Genomic DNA, 20,910 nt, shown 5'->3' with positions numbered 1-20,910 from the left:
ATGCCATCTTACTGTGTCTTTTCACGTATCATTGAATGTAAATAATGTGTACCTTTTAATGCATCATCTTAATGTAACGTACCTGTTGCCATTCCTGTGTACCTCTTTCTCCATGAAGCTATCCTTTTAAAATGTATTCGTGAATGTATGTACTTTTCTGAATGTATCCAAAATGTAGTTTTTAAAGAATGTAACAATCTAAATATTTCAAAATGTATATACTTGACTCAATATTGTATCCAAAAGGCTGCCGAAACTCAATCCACCACACTGCCTCCTACTGGGTCTGCAAACCATACCATGAATACACACAGATATGAGCTCAAAATAAAGCAGTCCTCTTTTCCAAAAAGTATGCAAACATCAGGCTATCACACCCGAATTGATAGCAATGCAGAATAGGATTTCACATTAACATTTAAGTTATTTCCTGAACATCTCCTCAAACATCCAGCCTCACATCTGCATGCTGATTATCAGCAGTTGCGGAGGTTTTCCTGTAGATAAAGGAAAAGCCATTTTTAAGCAGATCCAAAATTAAATAACACGAAGATCAACACATACCACCTGAGCCCTTCAGCAAATTGACACCTCCAGAAAGTCTTTCAACATCCTGCTTACTTTATGTTAATCCACTCTTCACACCCCTCATATCGCTTCCCCCCCACCTCCTTGCTATTGATCTCAATGAAAATCAAAAGGTATAAGAATCAAGGCAGTTTTTTTGTTCGGGGTCTCTGACTCCGTGTCATTGCGTGAGCGGGGACCCTGTTGCAACAGTTTTTTGTGTTGTTGGTTTTTTCTGTTCTTTCAATAAAGATCAGGCTTTGCTTTTTCCCAAATTTTGGTGTGGTCTCTGTCTTTTCCCGACCGGTACAGAGCCTTCATTTGCGCTCCTTCCAAGGTCCTGGTCCTCCTTCTGAGGCAGGGGTCCCTTGGGGAGGCAATTAAATATTTATTTCATTTTGGCGAGCCAGCCAGGAGCCGGTTACCCGGGATTTTTGGGGTGTCAGGGACTGAAAGCCCAAGCGCACCCAGCCTTTTGCAAGGGGGGCTTTTCTTTCCCTGGTAAACCTTGAGTCCCGGCTCTAACTGGGATCCTCAGCAGGACCAACCAGGAAAAAGCAACGGTGATCTAGCCGGCTGTTTTTTTTGGGGGGGGGGGTGTTTCCCTCTGACTTTTCTCTCCCCGGTATTTCTGTCATCTCCAAATCCGAAGCTCCCTGAAAGAAGAGGGACAGCGCGCCTGCGAAGTGAGTATAAGTGGGAACACGGGTAGTGGGTTGGGTTCTCTAAACCACAGCAACCAAAATTCTTTAACTCTTCTCTTTTGCTTCAAATCTAAAACTTTCTCCCCCCTAACTTTCTCCCCCCTTATTCCAACACCTGATCTTAACACAAGACCCAAATCCATCGGAGCTGCCCAGAGGAGGGTCTTGTGAGTTTAACTCTATTGCTGACCTAGTCTCTCGGAGTTTTGCCCAGAAAAGGTCGTGCTTTTTCTTCTGTACTGAAACTATAACTTCTCAAAACTATAACTCCCAGGTGCAGCCGCACCTCTGCCATGGCGATCTTTGTTAGAAATGACCTGTGAGCAGAGAAAGCAAGGGCACCTGATTCCTTTCCTTCTTTGTCATTTCTGAGTCCCAATCTGGCACTGCACTACGCAAGCGTCCAGTAGGGAACTCTCAGGTTAGATTGTAAGAGGCAGGAGGTTGCTGTGGGCTCCCCGGCTGAGTAATGACCATAGGGGGGGTTTGAGATCGCTGATCGCACTGTTAGCTTAGTAGCCAGGAAAGGCCAACAGCTGTACCAGCCTAGTAAGTCAGGCCAGACGAACGGCGGTGTGTAATCCTCGGAGTTGTCCAATAGTTGTGTTCCTGAAAAAGTGGGGATAAAACCCCGACTGCAGTATATAAAAAAAAAAAAACTAGCGCTACTAAATTCTTAAAATGGGTGCACCCCTATCCAAAGAAATGAGTTCTCAGGCTCCTGGTGGGAAAGAAGCCGGAATTGTGCTTACTTCCCGCCAGAATCCTGACAGTCCCCTTAGATATGTGCTTCAAACCTGGAATGATTTGCCAGTAACAGAAGGACTTTCAAAATCCAAACTGGTGAAACTCTGTACCAGGGACTGGTTGCGAGCTACAACCCGACACACATTCGAAGAAAGATGGGTTAAAGAGGGATCGTTTAACATCCAGCGCCTTGTTGTTTTGCGCACTGTTTTGGAAGACCAATACCCTCTTCAAATCCGATACCTTGAACTATTTGAGCATGCCAGGGACAAACTTAAAACTGACAGTGCCATGTCCCGCCAAATGCCCGTTTTTTCACCCCAGAAGAAACCTCCTCCCTATCAGGAAGTTTTAGAAGATGAACCCAGCAGCCTAGCCCCACTCCAGAGACAGCCCATCCCGGGATCGCCCCCACCACCCGAGAACAGCAGCAGGAATTTTGTGTCCGGGACTCCCACCCCTGCCAGCCTTCCCAGCAGTGGGAACAATGTTCCACCAGTCCTAAATCCTGAGCCAATTGAATTCAGCAGAACCTCTGCTGCAGATTCTACCCCACCACAATTAAGTCCAATTGCATCTCGAACTCGTAGCAAAAGTCTGGATGATGACCTAATGTCCCAATTCCTCACTGCTTTAAAGACTGTGGCTAGCCCTAAATCAGACCAAAACACTGAAAATGCAATGGGAAATCTCGAAGCCATAGGAAAAGGACAGTATCCCCTTAGATCAGTCCCTATTGCACCGGCAGCAGTGGGACAGCCTACCACGTTTGTTTATTCCCACGTTCCCTTTCTAACATCTGATCTGATGAACTGGTCAAATCAAATGACCTCCTTAAAGGAAGATCCAGATCGATGTTACCGTCAGATATCTACTATTTTTTCAACCCACAACCCTTCATGGGCTGATGTTCACATGCTCCTAAACGCTCTCTTCAATGACCCAGAAAGAGAGGAAATATTTAATAAGGCAGCAGAAGCATTAGGAAAACCCCAATTCCAAGACAAAAAACCCGCCAATGCTGAACTGGTAACTGTGCCTCAACTACATAATGACCCAAGTTGGGACTACAACACAGAAAAAGGAATCTGGAGCTTAAAAATCTTCCGGAAAGCTATACTGGAAGGCATAAAATTGGCGGGGAAAAAGGGCATAAATTGGACAAAAATCCAAGCCATCAGTCAAGGGTCAGACGAAGCCCCTTCTGCCTTTTACACCAGATTAATATCAGCCTTCAGAACCTGGGGAGGAATCGATCCTGATAACGCAGAAAATCAAGTCATTGTAAAAAGCTTCTTCAAAGATCAATCCAGCCCAGATATTAAAAAGGTCCTCACTCACCAACTGGGTTATGAAGGAAAGCCTATGAGTGAAATCCTAGCAATTGCAAAAACTGTCTTCGATGGAAGAGATGAAAGGAAAAAGAAGGAGGATAAAAGGGAGAGGGAGGAAAATGCTCGTGTTTTAGCGCTAGCACTTGGTGCACCCTATAATCCTCCTCTTCCTCCTCTGAACCCACCATATAAAGCTCCTTCAACACCTACAAATACCTCATATAAACCGCAACCAAACCACCCCTATAGCCAACCTCCATATAAAGGACCCCGACAAAATAATTATTCATTTTCCCGAAGCAACCATCAACAGAATGCCGACAATGAAATAAATCGCAACCCCACAAACGCACGCTGTTATCATTGCCAGCAAGAAGGACATTTCCGAAGGGATTGTCCTGCACGCTTAAATGCCACTGGTCAAACCTTCAATACTGCTAATCACTACAACCAAAACCCAGCATTAAACCAGAGCCACGAAAGACAACATCAGAATCCCTTCCTTCAGACCCAATCTCGGAGATCTGACTATTGACAATTAGAGGGGAGTTCCGAATCAGCTGCCCTAGTCTGCCCAACATTCCACCTTTCTTCCAATGAACCCATTTGCACTATAAATATCAATGGACATGAATATAGATGTCTAGTGGACACGGGTGCTACATTCTCCACCTTAAGTGATAGTCATTTAACCCCAAGTCACAAAAGGCAACGCATCATGGGCATTGACGGAATTCCCAGAACATGTAATCTCTCTAAACCCACCACAGTGACACTGGGACCCTTAACAGCTGAACACTCATTCCTCCTCACTGCCAGTCCTGTAAATCTTTTGGGAAGGGATCTCTTGTGCAAACTTAAAGCGACTATCACATGTAGCCCCGATGGTATTTTTCTACACATGCCCGAAGATTCTGCAGCCTCCTTCCAGGGTATCTTAACTGAAGAGAACTCCCCTGAGGTAGGAATACCTCCTTCTATTGAGAACACTGTGCCCCCTTGGCTATGGGGAACCACCTCCACAGCAGTAGGACTTCTTAAATCTGCAGACCCCGTTATAATCAAATACCGCACAGACATTCCTTTTCCTTGCGTCAAGCAATACCCCCTCCCCACAGAAGCAATAGAAGGATTGAAACCAATGATAAAGGACTTCATGGATCAAGGAATCCTTGTGCCCTGTGCCAGTCCATGTAACTCACCCCTCCTGCCTGTCAAGAAACCTGGCCCAGGGACTCCCATCAGATACCGTCTTGTGCAGGACTTGCGGATCATAAATAATTTTGTAATCCCAAGACATGCCATCACAGCCAATCCAAACACCATATTAACAGGAATCCCTCCTGACAGCACACACTTCAGTGTCGTGGACCTGTGCTCTGCATTTTTCTCTATAAGAGTTCATGAGGAAAGCCAGTTCCTGTTTGCGTTTACATGGGGAAGCAGTCAATTAACATGGACTAGATTGCCCCAAGGCTATGTAGAAAGCCCTACCATCTTTGCATCAGCCCTCCATAAGGACCTACAGGACTTAACGTTCCCAGCAGGATCCGCACTCTTGATGTATGTTGATGACCTGCTCTTGAGTAGTACCTCAGAGGAAAATTGTCAAAAGGACACCATTTACCTCCTTACAGCATTGGCATACAAGGGGCACAAAGTCTCACCAAAAAAACTTCAGTACTGCCTTACCAAAGTCAAATATTTGGGCCATATTATAGGACAGGGAACTAGAGCCCTTACCTCAGAAAGAGTAGAAGCTATTGAAAGAGTTCCCTTACCAAAGACTAAGAAACAATTGAGAGGTTTCCTAGGAATGAGTGGATTCTGCCGTGCCTGGATCCCGGGGTATGGTGAACTGACCAAACCCCTGGTGCAAATGACTAATAACATTCCGGGGGCAGGAAAGGCCAGTTGCCTATTATAGCATCCAGCTGGACAGCGTTGCAAAAGGGACAGTAGGATGCCTGAGAGCAATAGCTGCATCAGCAGAATTGGTGGAAAGGGCATTAGAAATTGTGCAAAACCAAGAACTTGTCCTAAATGTGCCCCATGCAGTAGCCACCTTGCTAAATTTGCGCGGCTGCCAACACTTCAGTAATGCCAGACTCAGCCAATATGAAGCTGCCCTACTGACCCCTTCAAATGTCCGCATTAAGAGGGTTAATACGCTCAATCCTGCAACCCTCCTTCCACTCCCTGATGATGGCACCCCCCACCATGATTGTACCCAAGCTGTCAGACTGGCAGAAAAACCACGAGATGATTTAGATTATCTACCATTAAAGGACCCAGATCTCACCATCTTTACAGATGGGAGTTCAAAAACCATTTCTGGAGTACGGAAGACAGGATATTCTGTAGTCACCCATGAGAGTATATTGGAAGCAGCGCCTATCAGTCCTAGGTATAGTGCACAAGCTGCTGAACTAATTGCCTTAATAAGAGCATGCGAATTAAGTGAAGGAAAGCGCATTAATATATATACAGACTCCAAATACTGTTTTGGTCTAGTCCATGCTACAGGAATACTGTGGAAACAAAGAGGATTTCTAACAGCAGCAGGGACCCAAATCTCACATGCACCACTTGTAAAGCGGCTCATGGATGCAATACATCTTCCTGAGGCTATTTCTGTAATTCATTGCAAAGCGCACACTAATGGAACTGATTTTGTCTCTGTCGGAAATCGCATCGCTGACTCCACAGCTCAGGAAGCCGCAATTTCCTCACAGCCTCAAAACGAATTCCAGGCTCTTGTAGTGCCTTCAGACGTTAATTTTGCACGTATGTACAACTCAGCCCAGGCTGAGGAAGTTAAGCATTGGCAGGACATAGGGGGGCATAAAGTTGGTCAAACCTGGACACTTCCTGATGGGCGCCTCATAATGCCCAAAGCATGGGTCCCCAAACACTTGCGTATCCTACATCAATGCACGCATTGGGGGGCAAATAGACTGGCCGATAGTCTCCTTAGACACTGGTACGCCCCAGGCGCTCACCAACATGCAAAGGCTGTTTCAAAGAACTGCACCATCTGTGCCAGCTACAACCCAAAGAGGGAACCCAAAAAGCCCCCTGGATCTCGACCATGGGCTTTCCTCCCTTTTGAAAGCCTGCAACTGGACTTTGCAGAACTTCCCAAATGCTTAGGCTATAAATTCATACTTGTCATAACAGATCAGTTGTCCTTTTGGCCTGAAGCATATCCAGTCAAGCGCGCAACTGCGCAAACTGTGGCCCGTATTCTAGTACAAGAAATCATTCCCAGGTTTGGGGTACCTAGACGTTTAGACAGCGACCGGGGCTCTCATTTTACTGCAGAAATAGTGCAGTCAGTAGCAAAAGCGTTCGGCATTAAATGGCAGCTGCACACCCCGTATCATCCCTCATCGTCAGGGCAAACTGAACGCATGAATGGACTAATCAAAACTCAGTTAGGAAAAATGTGTGCAGCCACTGGTCTCAAGTGGATCAACGCCCTTCCTATTGTATTACACAATATCAGGAGTCAACCGAGAGGAACCTTAAAACTTTCCCCTTATGAACTCTTGTTTGGGCGCCCATCCCCTACCCACACCACTCAGCTTCCTGTGTCTGAACTTGAGGTGGGAGAAAACGAACTGACTAATTATGTTATACAACTACAGCGACACCTTAAGAAGTTGCACCAATACGCTGCAGCAAACCAAAATGTTCCCCTGGATGTGGATGCCCATCCCTTTCAACCTGGGAACTGGGTCCTAGTGAAATCATTTAGGAAGGACACTCTAGAGCCGTCATGGGAAGGCCCCTTTCAGATCCTTCTCACGACACCCACCGCAATTAAAATATCTGAAAGGAGTGCTTGGATCCATTACACCTTCTGCAAGGAGTCCAATCCTCCAAGCTTCCCCAACGCAGACCTCGACCCCCCGCCAGACGTGACTCTGCCTGACGATGAGGACTGCCCAACTGATGACAGCGGGGGTAATCGTAGTCCCCTAGCAGCTGGAGAGGAACCAGGGAAGAGTTCTGAAGAAAAGTGGCTCTCGAGGATACTTGTCGATCCTGGCCCAGAAGACCCCGACCACCCCCCCATCAGAATGCAGTTCCGGAAGGAAGAAAAACCCAGCTCCAACACTGGATAATCTCTCTTCTCCCCCTTGTTCCCCCCCTTTTTTGTTGTTGTTGTGTCACCCCTTCCCTCCTTGTGTGTGTGTCTGTGTGTTGTCTGTCTTCTTTTCTTTTTACAGGTTCACCACCATGACTTCCTGGAGAATCGCCTGCCTGATGTCCCTGTACTTCATCTGTACCCTCCTTCCAGTCGCCACCAGTGTACCGCCAGGGTCCCAGTGTGGAGACACCCCCGTGGAACACTTCTACCTTGATCGCGACCTTACTGACACCAACGATTTCAACGCCTTGGGAGATTTCGACTTCTGCCTGTCGGGCACTAGGAACCTGATTCCCCACGCCTTTCGACCACGACTCAGAAACACCCAAGCCTGGGAACTTATCGTCAGAAGCGCCTCCTATGCCATCCTGGGACGAGCCATATACACCCTTGAAGATCCATGGATCCGCTTGGTCTGTCACAATGGAACTTACATCCAAGCTGAATGGGGAAAAGTCAGCAGGCACTATCAACCCTCTGAAATCGGCAAAGGACTTTGGGAAAGCTACACGGATTCCATGTACTACGAACATTGGACTTATGGATTTTATTGCACCAATCAAATGGCTACTTCCACCTACCAAGGTATTTGCGTCCGAAGATTCTGCTGTATATGGGACCTGCACACAACTTCTGACTGGGTAGGAAAAGCGTATCTTGAAGGGTGGTTGCATCCTGTGGGTGGTGGAAAAACCTTAGAATGGGATCCTGAGGGACCGCAGCGATGTGGGGGAATAGCAACTGACCCAATGCTCCTCAAGTCCCAGGACCCTGTCCACCCCATAGGAACTGCCCCAAGACATGTTAAGCTCTCAGAAATAACACCTCCCCCCCCAGCCCGCAGACTATCAACCACAAATCTTTCACAGTGCTGGATCTGTGCACACGCCCCGTCACACATTGATGAAGGGATACCCTTCATAAGCACACCCCTCACACTAGATCAATACAGATCTAGTTACCTGCTTCAACGCAACCTAACTTTCCTGAAACCCAGCTCCCAATATATTTATCTGAGTGGCCGAACCTTTGGACCAGTGTGCAAGGAGTTCTCGGGAACTGGAGACCATGTAGGCTCCAGTGCCTGTAATGTTACCATCAAAACTGACCCCGAGGGACTCACCACACTGGTTCGCAACCACTCCCACACCCGCTCATTCAAATCTCTCAGCGATGCTTTGACTGCAGTACTGACACCCTTCACTCGAGAGAAACCTATGCCAGACCTCATTACTGCCTTCCGCACTGGGCGTATAGAAAAGCCGCTGGGAGGACTATTTTGGATCTGTGCGCAAAGAGCTTATACGTGGGTCTCTATTCATATGCAGGGGTCCTGTTACCTCGGCCATATTCACCCAGGGTTCAGAGTTACCCTAGCTCTACCTGACGGCCGCTTGAGAAACAGGCGATCCCCCATTCCCACGACACGCCCACAGCCAAAACCAAATGGGGAAACGTGGCTCCGAGCCCTCCTCCCCGCTTATGGTACCTTCTCAAATCACCTAGACATTCTTAGGCTTGCTGATGTCCTGTTACAATTCATGAAAGAGTCAGAAGCCACTACACGTTCTGTCCTTACCGAGCTCACTGAAGTGCGCAAAATGTCCATTCAAAACCGTTTATGTCTGGACTATTTATTGTCATCCCAAGGAGGTGCTTGTAAACTAATCGGGACAGAATGCTGTTCCTTTGTGTCAGACCAGACCCTCAATATCACTGGACACCTTGACTCCATAGATTCCCTAACTGATACTCTGAAGAAGATCCCCCATGAAGGTCTTTCCGACTGGGATCCTTGGTCATGGCTACCTCAGACCTCTTGGCTCCGGGAATTAGCGAGAGGCATACTGATTATATTCATTTCCCTGATTGTCTTCCTTGGCCTCCTGTGCTGCTGCGGACAATGTATTCCTATCCTTATGTCCAGCTTCCGTTCACCCTTACCCCACACTCCCATTCTTGCACCCTTGCAACCCGATCACACCCTTCCCGAGGTCCTGCCAATGTATCACCTTGGAGAAGGAGAGTATGTAGCAATGGATGTGAGGCAATAATTGTCATAAGAGAATCAGGGTCAGAGAGGGGAATAAAGGAAAAAAATGATCCTAATGATAACATCCTACCCCAAAGTCCCACAACAATAATAAACTGTGCCTTAAAGAACGCATTGTTGGGAATATGCCATCTTACTGTGTCTTTTCACGTATCATTGAATGTAAATAATGTGTGCCTTTTAATGCATCATCTTAATGTAACGTACCTGTTGCCATTCCTGTGTACCTCTTTCTCCATGAAGCTATCCTTTTAAAATGTATTCGTGAATGTATGTACTTTTCTGAATGTATCCAAAATGTAGTTTTTAAAGAATGTAACAATCTAAATATTTCAAAATGTATATACTTGACTCAATATTGTATCCAAAAGGCTGCCGAAACTCAATCCACCACACTGCCTCCTACTGGGTCTGCAAACCATACCATGAATACACACAGATATGAGCTCAAAATAAAGCAGTCCTCTTTTCCAAAAAGTATGCAAACATCAGGCTATCACACCCGAATTGATAGCAATGCAGAATAGGATTTCACATTAACATTTAAGTTATTTCCTGAACATCTCCTCAAACATCCAGCCTCACATCTGCATGCTGATTATCAGCAGTTGCGGAGGTTTTCCTGTAGATAAAGGAAAAGCCATTTTTAAGCAGATCCAAAATTAAATAACACGAAGATCAACACATACCACCTGAGCCCTTCAGCAAATTGACACCTCCAGAAAGTCTTTCAACATCCTGCTTACTTTATGTTAATCCACTCTTCACACCCCTCATATCGCTTCCCCCCCACCTCCTTGCTATTGATCTCAATGAAAATCAAAAGGTATAAGAATCAAGGCAGTTTTTTTGTTCGGGGTCTCTGACTCCGTGTCATTGCGTGAGCGGGGACCCTGTTGCAACAGTTTTTTGTGTTGTTGGTTTTTTCTGTTCTTTCAATAAAGATCAGGCTTTGCTTTTTCCCAAATTTTGGTGTGGTCTCTGTCTTTTCCCGACCGGTACAGAGCCTTCATTTGCGCTCCTTCCAAGGTCCTGGTCCTCCTTCTGAGGCAGGGGTCCCTTGGGGAGGCAATTAAATATTTATTTCAATTCCCACTTCAACCATCTGGTAAGGTTGATTTAACACCCCTCCACACACCCTGCACGTGTTCCTTCATTCCTTGCCTCATTCCTGATGTAGATCTACACTCACCCATTCTTCCCTGGTGGCTAACACCATTTATTGGTTCACTCCAGGTGTAATAATAATAATAATAATAATAATAATAATAATAATAATAATAATAATAATTTATTATTTATACCCTGCCCATCTGGCTGGGTTTCCTCAGCCACTCTGGGTGGCTTCCAACAGAATATTAAAATCTGTTAAACATTAAAAGCTTCCCTAAACAGGGCTGCCTTCAGATGTCTTCTAAAATTCTGGTAGTTGTTTTCCTCTTTGACATCTGATAGGAGGGCGTTCAACAGGGCAGGTGCCACTACCGAGAAGGCCCTCTGCCTGGTTCACTGTAACCTCATTTCTCGCAGTGAGGGAACCACCAGAAGGCCCTTGGCGCTGGACCTCAGTGGGGTGGAGACGCTCCTTCAGGTATACTGGACCGAGGCCATTAGGGCTTTAAAGGTCTTGGGCTGCCCCTGAGTCCAGCATTCTGTTCTCTCAGTAGCCAATCAGATGCCCCAATGGGAAACCCGCAAGCAGGACCTGAGCACAAGAGCGCTCTCCCCTCCAAAGTTTTCGTCAACTGATATTTGGAAGCATTGCTGGCTCTGACAGTGGAGGTAGAGCAGAGCCATCTTGGCTAGGAGTCATTGAATGATAGCCTTATTATTTCCCATGATATTAGGTTGGACATGTGTGTGCATATATGTGTGTGTGTGTGTGTGTGTGTGTGTGTGTGTGAGAGAGAGAGAGAGAGAGAGAGAGAGAGATATCCGTACATCTGTGTAAATTATCTTTGTAAGTTCCCTATCAGGAACATGTTCCAGGTGAGCCACTTAATGTTTAACATGAAATAACTCTTCTCCCACTCCCCCGCCCCCATTTTCTGAGGACCTATCAAAAAGAAAAGGTGGGGGAACCCATGACAAAATGGATTTATATGTGTACACAGAGGAGACAAGAGGGTTGGAATGACACTTATTTGCTTTGCCTTAGCAAACAGTTGATTGGGGAGGGGGGGTTTGACTTGAAGGTACACCATAAAAAACCCACCCTGCGGGGAGGCTTATTCTTAAAACAAGACCAAAAAAGAGCACCCTGCTGGGTTTATTTGCTCTGAGTCATAAATGGGAGCCCTTCAGGTGAGGAGGTGCTGGGAGGCTGGAATGTCAGGAGAGATTTACACCTGTACCTTATAGCTGGGATTGACAGCCCTTATAGCCTACAGAAATGACCACTGGAGACAGGCTGTCTAGGGAGAAAGCGGCAGGTTAACTTGAAGAGCAACTGGGAGCAAAAAGGGGAGATTACCCAAACTGATATACACACAGTTTCCTATATCAGGAGTGACTCCTCAGAAGTGCTCCCCCTCCCCCTCCTTGCAAGGCATCCTTTCTGCACCATCCATGAGCACTTAGAATCCAAAGCGCAAGCCACCTTAATCTGGTGTAGGGGAAAAAAGCACCATCAAGAGTCTTGTAGCTAACATTCTTTTGAAAATGGCATAGAATTCCATGGACCAGTGTCTCCAATCAGGTTTTAAGGTGCTACAAGAGTCTGGATGACTGCAATGTGCTCTGCATGGGGCTGCCCTTGGGAGTTCAGAAGCTCCAGCTGGTGCAGAATGAGGAGGCCATACTATGGGTGGGGGCATCTGGCTAGGAACAAGCAACACTACTGCTAAAACATCTGCACAGGCTGCCTATCTACTTCTGAGCTAGGTTCAAGGTCATTGTATTAAGTTATAAAGCCCTGAACACCTTAGGTCTAGGGTACCTCGGGGTCCACCTGAACCTTTCTATCCCAACTCGGTCACTGAGATCCTCTGCAGCAGTTGTTACAAGAAGACACTGAATTTTTAGTGTCATGGCCCAGTGCTGTGCAACGCTCTGCCAATAGTTAATTCACTGAGCTTCTTCCGTTTCAGGTTTCATATGCCTGCCGAAAACGTTTCTATTCCATCTGAACACACCTTTCCAGAATAGCTGATTTCCAACGTTAACATTTTTATATGATTTTACTGTACCATTTTTATGCACAATAATCGTAAACTGCTATTTGTTATGAATAACAGCATACACATTGTTCTTCTTTTTACTTATTATATTTTATTAAATTTCAAAAAAAATCTCATATACACTCCGATATCGTGTTGGTTTTATTTGAAATCAGATGCATCTCCCAGTACAAATCCACACCTGGGGAATATGCTTTCTGCCTCCTACCAATGGACTCACCACCCCCAGCTAGCTCTTCACACTCAGAGGAAGCGGGGGGGGGGGGGGATCAGCCTTCTTTGCCTCCCCTCCCCAACCTTGCTGACAGATGTTATCCAGATGCCCCAGGAATCCAGCCTAGCGAAGTTGCCTTCCTTATGTTGTGGGCGATGGTGGTGAGGGGTGGGGGGAATGAGATGAATGCATTCCTGTCTCCCCAAGGGCCTGTTGCCACCCCTTCCAGCCTGCTGAAACCCGCCTATCTTGTTGCTGTCTTTCTCTGATGGCTCTTGGAGCCGTGGGCCACTCAGCCCCAGGTTGGAAAAGCTCACATGACTCTCTCCAGACTCAGAGACCCAAGAGGGCTCTTGAGAGTCAGCAGAGATGCCAGAGATTTGATGAGAGGGTTCAGGGTGATAGCTGGCAAACACCATCACTGGAATAGCTCTTCAGAATGAGGGTTGCTAATGGCGAAGGCTGCTGTTTGGATAGCCAGATGCAACAGGGGATGAGACACATTGTACAGAAGAAAGGGTCTCAGCAGTTGTAGCCTACGTGACCAGTTATACCTGCTGATATTCCATCTTTTACATGTCTGTTAAAGGCATCACTGTCCTCTTTCTAGCCACTTTAGCTGCAGCCCTGCACCCAGACAGCAAGACTTCACTTCGGAGTAATTTCCAGAGGTGCAACTGTGTTGGAGCAAAGTCAGCCAAGAGACTTAGGTCACCTTGAAACAGCTGTGGTCCTTCAGACGTTGTTGGACTACATCTCCCATCATCCTTGATCTTTGGCCGTACTGGCCCAACATTCTTTCTCCATCCCAGCCTTAAAGATGAACAAATTTATTATGGCATAGAGTTGAATGTACAGTGGTACCTCGGGTTAAGACTTAATTCGTTCTGGAGGTCTGTTCTTAACCTGAAACTGTTCTTAACCTGAAGCACCACTTTAGCTAATAGGGCCTCCTGCTGCCGCCGCACCGCCGGAGCACGATTTCTGTTCTCATCCTGAAGCAAAGTTCTTAACCCGAGGTAATATTTCTGGGTTAGCGGAGTCTGTAACCTGAAGTGTATTTAACCTGAGGCGTATGTAACCCGAGGTACCACTGTACTACCAGAGTCCATTTCATCAGATGCATGAAGTGTGGTCTGCAGAAGGGATCCAGATGCAAAATAGGACAGGGCCCTGTGCACCTTTAATTACTATGTAGAAGAGGGCACTGGGCAAGCAAACTCACCAGCTGAAATTCCCTCCTCTGTACAGTTATTTAAAGTGCAGGAGCCCTTCTCTCTTGTGTATCTACCAGTTGGCAGGTAAATGCAGGGTGTTGGATGAAATGGGCTCCATAGTTCAGGGGTGGGGAACCTCAGGCTCAGGGAATGATTTATATATTGGTACTTATTCATAGATGTACAAAATACATACCCATTACAAAAGTATCTTTTTATCATGTACTAAGATAAGACAGCTACTTAGTCTAAAAAATAACAAAGCCAGAAAGAAGAAAAAAACAAGAAAAAGAGAGACCTAAAAAAAACAGAAAGGGAGAGAAAAGGGAATACAGTATTAAAGGTATATCTTTATATGACAGTAGTGTCCTGTTCTGGGGTCATGGGGATGCCAAAGACTCATTAGTATTTCTGCAGCACAGTCCCTGCAGGATCCCTATCTTCCATGTCCTATAGCTGCCCAATCAGCATGAAAGGGGAGCTTTTAAGCCACCTTAATGAAGTCTTCTCACCCTTTGTGCCGATTGGAGCCAACCAGGTTGAAAGGAGGTGAGTCAGCCATGGAAGATTGGCTCCTAGGGTCATTCTGGAGAAGGTGAGCAGGAGTTGTTGCTCTGTATGCTCCAAAGACAAAGGCCCGTATAGTTAAAGCTATGGTTTTCCCAGTAGTGACATATGGAAGTGAGAGCTGGACCATAAAGAAGGCTGATCGCCGAAGAATTGATGCTTTTGAATTCTGGTGCTGGAGGAGACTCTTGAGAGTCCCATGGACTGCAAGAAGACCAAACCTCTCCATTCTGAAGGAAATCAGCCCTGAGTGCTCACTGGAAGGACAGATCCTGAAGCTGAGACTCCAATACTTTGGCCACCTCATGAGAAGAGAAGACTCCCTGGAAAAGACCCTGATGTTGGGAAAGATGGAGGGCACAAGGAGAAGGGGACGACAGAGGACGAGATGGTTGGACAGTGTTCTCGAAGCTACGAACATGAGTTTGACCAAGCTGCGGGAGGCAGTGGAAGACAGGAGTGCCTGGCGTGCTCTGGTCCATGGGGTCACAAAGAGTCGGACACGACTAAATGACTAAACAACAACAACAACATGCTCCAAAGCTAAGTATTTAGAAACACTGACAAACACCAGACGTTTCAGTTTCTAGAGAATGGTCTGCAAGTTCAGTGACGTACAATGGAACTTCACGGAAAACACCTTTAGTCATGCTGAAAGAAGATATTGGAGCTCTCCAAATCATTTGTCTAGGCACATTTGTCATGTGTAGCTACACGGCTACACATGGAGATTTGCATCGATCGTTGCAATGCATTCCTAATTATTATTATTGCATCGTTCTCACATTATTGTGCAACATTAGAAGCAGAGGTGTCTGTAAAGGGGCATGGCTGTGACTATCATCTGGGATCCTAAAGTTCTAAATGTGCCACCACACTGCTGCTATCTGACCCAAGAGACTCTGTCCAAGCCATGCCCTGGGATCACGCCCTTCATGGGACCTGCTGTCCACATCCTCTAGTGATTTTACCTGGCTGGAATCTGTCTTTTAACAACTACATGAAAGAAGTGATTTCATGTAAGTGACACCTGTTGAAATTGATAGGATTTGCAAACTGGTTTCCCACCCCCACTCTTGAAAAAAGGATGTTTTTATTAACTTATTTATTGATACTTCTTCAGAGATATACAAAAATGCATACCCGTTACAAAATATCTTTTTATAATATACTAAGATAAGATAGCTACTTAGTCTAAAAAATAACAAAGCCAGAAAGAAGAAGAAAAAACAAGAAAAGGAGAGACCTAAAAAAGAGATAGAGAGAGAAAGGGAGAGAAAAGGAAAAGAAAGGAAAAAGTACAGAAAGAGAGAAAAGAGTAAAAGGACTTCTGGCTCTCTGTCCTGCAGGTACATATAATATTCATTCCTTAAACTCCAATCATTCTATCTCTTAATATAGTTGCTGGTGATTATTTTTGCTTTGTGATGTTTGCATTAGTATGAGTGCTAATGCAATGTATGATTTAGGCCAGACTGGCCAGAAAGCAATAAACATATTTTCACTATTAATACCATCTCAGCGTATCCTGTGTGCTTGCTCAGTCTGCTCTCCAGGTGCTAAAGCAGTTGATGGGTAGCTTCAAGGTCCCCACCCCACCCCCCTTCTCCTGACTTTTTTACCTTCAAACTGGACCAGACAGAGGGTCATCCTTGGTACAGTAGGGCATGCGGCTACTGCAGGGCTTTTAAACAGCCCTGTTGCAAACATCCTCATGCCAGGATGTCTGCAAAGGGCTTTTAGACACCATCCCTGTTTTCTCCTTCAAAGCACAGAGGTTTGAAGGAGAAGTGAGGGGTCTGCATTTGAAGGGGCGCTGGCCACTGGCCCATCAGGTGATGGACAGAGGGAAGTGTGCTTTACTTGATCAAAGGAAAGAACTTTAAGCTCCTAATTGTTCCTTTGCAGCCTCACCCTTCCTTGCTCCACACCTGACATCATGTATAATGTCAGGTGTGAGGCTGGTGGGCGTGGCTACCTGCAAATGGCTTTGAGGGCCAAAGGTTGAGGACAAGAAAGCTGCATTTGGCCCATGGGCTGGAGATGCCTTACCCCTGCTCTAGCTTATCAGCCTCCTTGGCTCTGGCTGCAATCCTAACTCCACTTACCTGGGGGCAGGTGCTCCTGAATTAAATAGGACTTAATGTCTGAGTGGGAAGGGTTAGCCTCTGTTGTTTATTCCATGCTTGGGCTCTAACTCCCAGCCCATCTCAATTCCTGGCTCACTCTGACAGCTACCTGTACTGCTGCATTGACAAACTGCCTTTCTAGCTTAGGCCAACACTGTGATAGATCTTCAGCAGGTCACTCCCAGTGCCTTCAGCAACTGAATGTTTCTTTGTGGCAAGGCAGGGCAGTAGAACTGCTAAACTGCCGATAAAATTAAAGTAGAGACGTGCTGTGTGCTTCTAGAGTTATCTGATTGCTCTTGAGCCAAAATAGCTCTCATCGTGCCTCTGGGTACAGGCAGCTAAGGGCCCTGTTTTCACACTGTTTCACAATTTGTCCCATGGAACTAGGACAGGGGTAGGGAACTGGATCCAGCCACCAGAATCTTTATCTCTCCCTACCCCCTGCGGGCCAAGTTTGACCAGTGGCTGGGGTCAGGCACCTGTCAATCACCTGACATCACAATGAGGTCAGGTGATCCACTCCCCCATGTGTTTTGAAATTGAACCATGTGGGCAAAAACACAGAGCTTTGAAAGCCCTGACAACCAGCAGATTGGTGATTTGATTTTATTTGTTTCAGAAAAAGTACATATTGCCTGATCACTATGAATAGTCCTGAATTTGGCCAACCCTCTTTTAAAACCATCCAAGCTGGCGGTCATCACTGCGAGTTCCATAGTGCACTGCATGAAGAAAGACTTTCTGTTATCTATCCTGAATTCTGCTTCATTGCAGGTCCACTAGTTCTAGTGTTAGAGAGGGAGGAAACATTTTTCTCTATCAGCTTCCTCCTGGCCATCCATGCCTTATAAGTTTGCCCCTGACTTGTATTTTCTCCAGAGTAAAAGGTCCCCAATGCTGCAACCTTTTCTCACAAGGGAGTCACTCCAACCCTTGATTGTTTGCCCTCATTGGACCATTTGCCATAATGGACCAGCCTCCACTGCGATGTGTATAAAATACCTGGGTAAAGACACTTGACAAAGTCATAAAGACTAGATTCCCTCCCCCTTCCTTGTATCCACACTGAAGTCACTCAGTGAAAAGTGGAATATTTAAGCTCTGCTTGTTACATGTCACTTCCACTTTGCAAAGCCACAGAAATCCCTTTCAGAAAGGAAACACATAGAAGAAATTGGCTGTGTTTGTACCTTTCATGGCAAGTGTTAGTTTTCCTACAGGCACGGATGTGTGTGAGATAAACACATGTGCCATTTAGGCCTCCCCTCCTCCCCCTGCCAATCTTCCAAGCCTTCAAGGTCCTGAAAAAAAGAGAGAGTGGCAGCTAAATTGCCCAGCAGGCCCCATTCCCCTCACTCGATACCCTTTCATTGCAGGTCTGCTCCACGAACAGGTGGCTTTCACACCTAGCAAATATTTCTCTTGCCTGAGTGTTAACAGGGGGAAATCAAATCATTCCCTTTGAGCCTGGAATTTTGATGGGGAGATGTCAGGACTCCTTGCTTCGGAGGGGGCGTGTGACATCTTTCAGCAGAAACATCCATCATTTCTCAGTCGAGAGGGCGGCCTATAAAATATGCTCCTGTGCCTGTTATTACTCGGTCAATTCAAAGGTGTCTGCTTTTTTTAAATAGTCCCTTAGCAATCACACGTGCATCTCCTCCATCTATCATCTCGCTGTCACATCCACCTCAATGGAAGGTGGTATTGAGTGGTGTGGCTAAATGGGGACTGGCAAAGGCAGGATGAACTAGGAAATGTGGCCCCACTCTTAGGGCCTAGTTCACACATGTATCAGATGAGCATGGACAACTGTGTCTGGATATATATATATATATATATATATATATATATATATATGTTGTTGTTGTTGTTTAGTCGTTTAGTCATGTCCGACTCTTCGTGACCCCATGGACCAGAGCATGCCAGGCACTCCTGTCTTCCACTGCCTCCCTGGAAAGCCATTGCTGCCAGTCACTGCACAGCAGTATTCTTCAACCATGGGTCCCTTGATGTTGTTAGACCACAACTCCCATCATCCATGACCATTGGCTAAACTGGCTAGGGATGATGGTAGATGTAGTCCCTCACTGCCTTGGGATCTTTTGATAAAGGATGGTATACAAATCAAACTAATAATAATAATATCTGGGGTGAAAGGCTGATCTAGCTCAATAATGATCTAGATCGACCAATGGTCTGACTCAGTTTCAGGCAACTTCCTGTGTTCTCCACTACAATGAGATGTGTCCTTGGGGATGGGTCATGGCTTGGTGGTAGAGCAGTTGTTTTGCATGCAGAAGGTCTCAGTAGATAAGGCTGGGAGTGTCACCTCCCTGAGATCCCGGAGAGCTGCCACAAGTCAGTGTAGGCAATACTGAGCGAGATGGACCAATGACCTGACTCAGTATTAGGCAGATTCCAATTTTCTTATGGCTGAAGATTGATCCAGTTCATCATCCTGGTCCACAGTAGTCAATGGAGCAGCCTCCACTGTGTGGGAGGAATACCTTTTTTGGTATGTTCCTCCATTAAAAATATAATCCAAACTCCCTTCGTGTAGAAAACTAGCATACAAGGAGGGGAAAGCTATAGCCCAGCACTCTTTCTGCAGATTTTCTGAATGAAGGAAGACTTCTGATGCCGCCAAGGCATTCCAGGAAAGGTGGTCAGTGGGATGTGGTGCAGGGCTCACAGCAAACAGGCTTCCTTCCAGTTGCACTTCCTGGTCAGATCCAACAAGGTTAAGTAGCGATGTTATCCTGAAAGATTTGGAGAAATTTCTTCTCCCCTCCTAAGAATTAATCAGAAAATTTGGGGCCCCATTTTCACAATGAGAGAATACCTTTGGGGAGCCTTAGGAGAAAAATCACTCCTGGGGAGATAACTGTGGATCAGTTGGGGCATCATCAAAGATTTGTGGGTGATAATTAAAGTGATGTTCAAGTTATTCACATAAACTACTCAAAGTATATTCTGGTTTCACTCTCATGCCGTAATAACCCCAACTTCTAGGTCTGGCAAGGTATCAGGGAATAGGAAAATGTGATGCATAAATCACCACAAAATAAATGTCTTCCTTCAAAAGAGCCATCTGAATGCTCATCATTAATCCTCCACCTCTCCTTTAATTACAACAACTATGGTTCATTATATTCCTCACCATCCCCACAGAAGCTACACAACAAAGGATAAGGAGAACATAGCCACAAGCAATCTAAAACAGAGGTGCCCAGCCTTTTTATGCCAATGGACCTATTTGGATTGTTGAGCATGTGCCTTGGACACCACCCCCTCTGGTCACTCCACACTCTCCTTTTCTTGGATCAGTTCTTCCCAAGGGACAGAGAGATAGCACACACACATGCATGTACGCACACACTTTGCTGCTCCAAGGGATCTGTGCAAAGCTAATAGCTTTGGAAGGGACCCCATCCAGCACAACCACCTGCAGCGCAGGACTCTTACTAAAATCACAGATCCAGGAGAATTAACCTGAGTCTTGGAAAGCTCATAAAGCAGAAGGAGGAAATGGGAAAGAGGGTGATTCTTAGTCAAAACAAAAAAAATTCCTTCCAGTAGCACCTTAAAGACCAACTAAGTTAGTTCTTGGTATGAGCTTTCGTGTGCATGCACACTTCTTCATCATAGTGTCGCACATAGGTATTCAGAGGCACACTGTCTTGACAGTGGAGGTAGAACAATAGCCATCATCGACCACTGCCCCCTGGAAGCTTTATATTTCATAAAAGGTATACCTTCAAGAATTAAAAAAATGTTTTTTGTTGTTCTTTAGTCATTTAGTCGTGTCCAACTCTTTGTGACCCCATGGACCAGAGCACGCCAGGAACTCCTGTCTTCCACTGCCTCCCGCAGTTTGGTCAAACTCATGTTGGTAACTTTGAGAACACTGTCCAACCATCTCGTCCTCTGCCATCTCCTTCTCCTTGTGCTCTCAATCTTTCCCAACATCAGGGTCTTTTCTCTTCTCATGAGGTGGCCAAAGTACTGGAGCCTCAGCTTCAGGATCTGTCCTTCCA

General features: G+C 45.9%; 1 protein-coding gene across 1 annotated transcript; it reads left to right on the top strand.

Moving 5' to 3' along the window:
• Positions 1 to 7,603: 7,603 nt before the first annotated feature.
• Positions 7,604 to 9,562, top strand: LOC144325877 (uncharacterized). Its single transcript, XM_077920669.1, has one exon. The coding sequence runs from the start codon at positions 7,625 to 7,627 to the stop codon at positions 9,560 to 9,562; it is 1,938 nt and encodes a 645-aa protein (XP_077776795.1). The 5' UTR covers positions 7,604 to 7,624.
• Positions 9,563 to 20,910: the final 11,348 nt, after the last annotated feature.

This window comes from Podarcis muralis, chromosome 16 (genome assembly GCF_964188315.1).
Source record: "Podarcis muralis chromosome 16, rPodMur119.hap1.1, whole genome shotgun sequence".
Taxonomy (NCBI): domain Eukaryota; kingdom Metazoa; phylum Chordata; class Lepidosauria; order Squamata; family Lacertidae; genus Podarcis; species Podarcis muralis.
The sequence above is the reverse complement of the archived record's forward strand: the minus strand, read 5'-3'. Positions and strand labels throughout refer to the sequence as shown.

Excerpts from the sequence above, each read along its gene's own strand:
- LOC144325877 (XM_077920669.1), top strand. The coding sequence starts at position 7,625 with ATGTCCCTGTACTTCATCTGTACCCTCCTTCCAGTCGCCACCAGTGTA.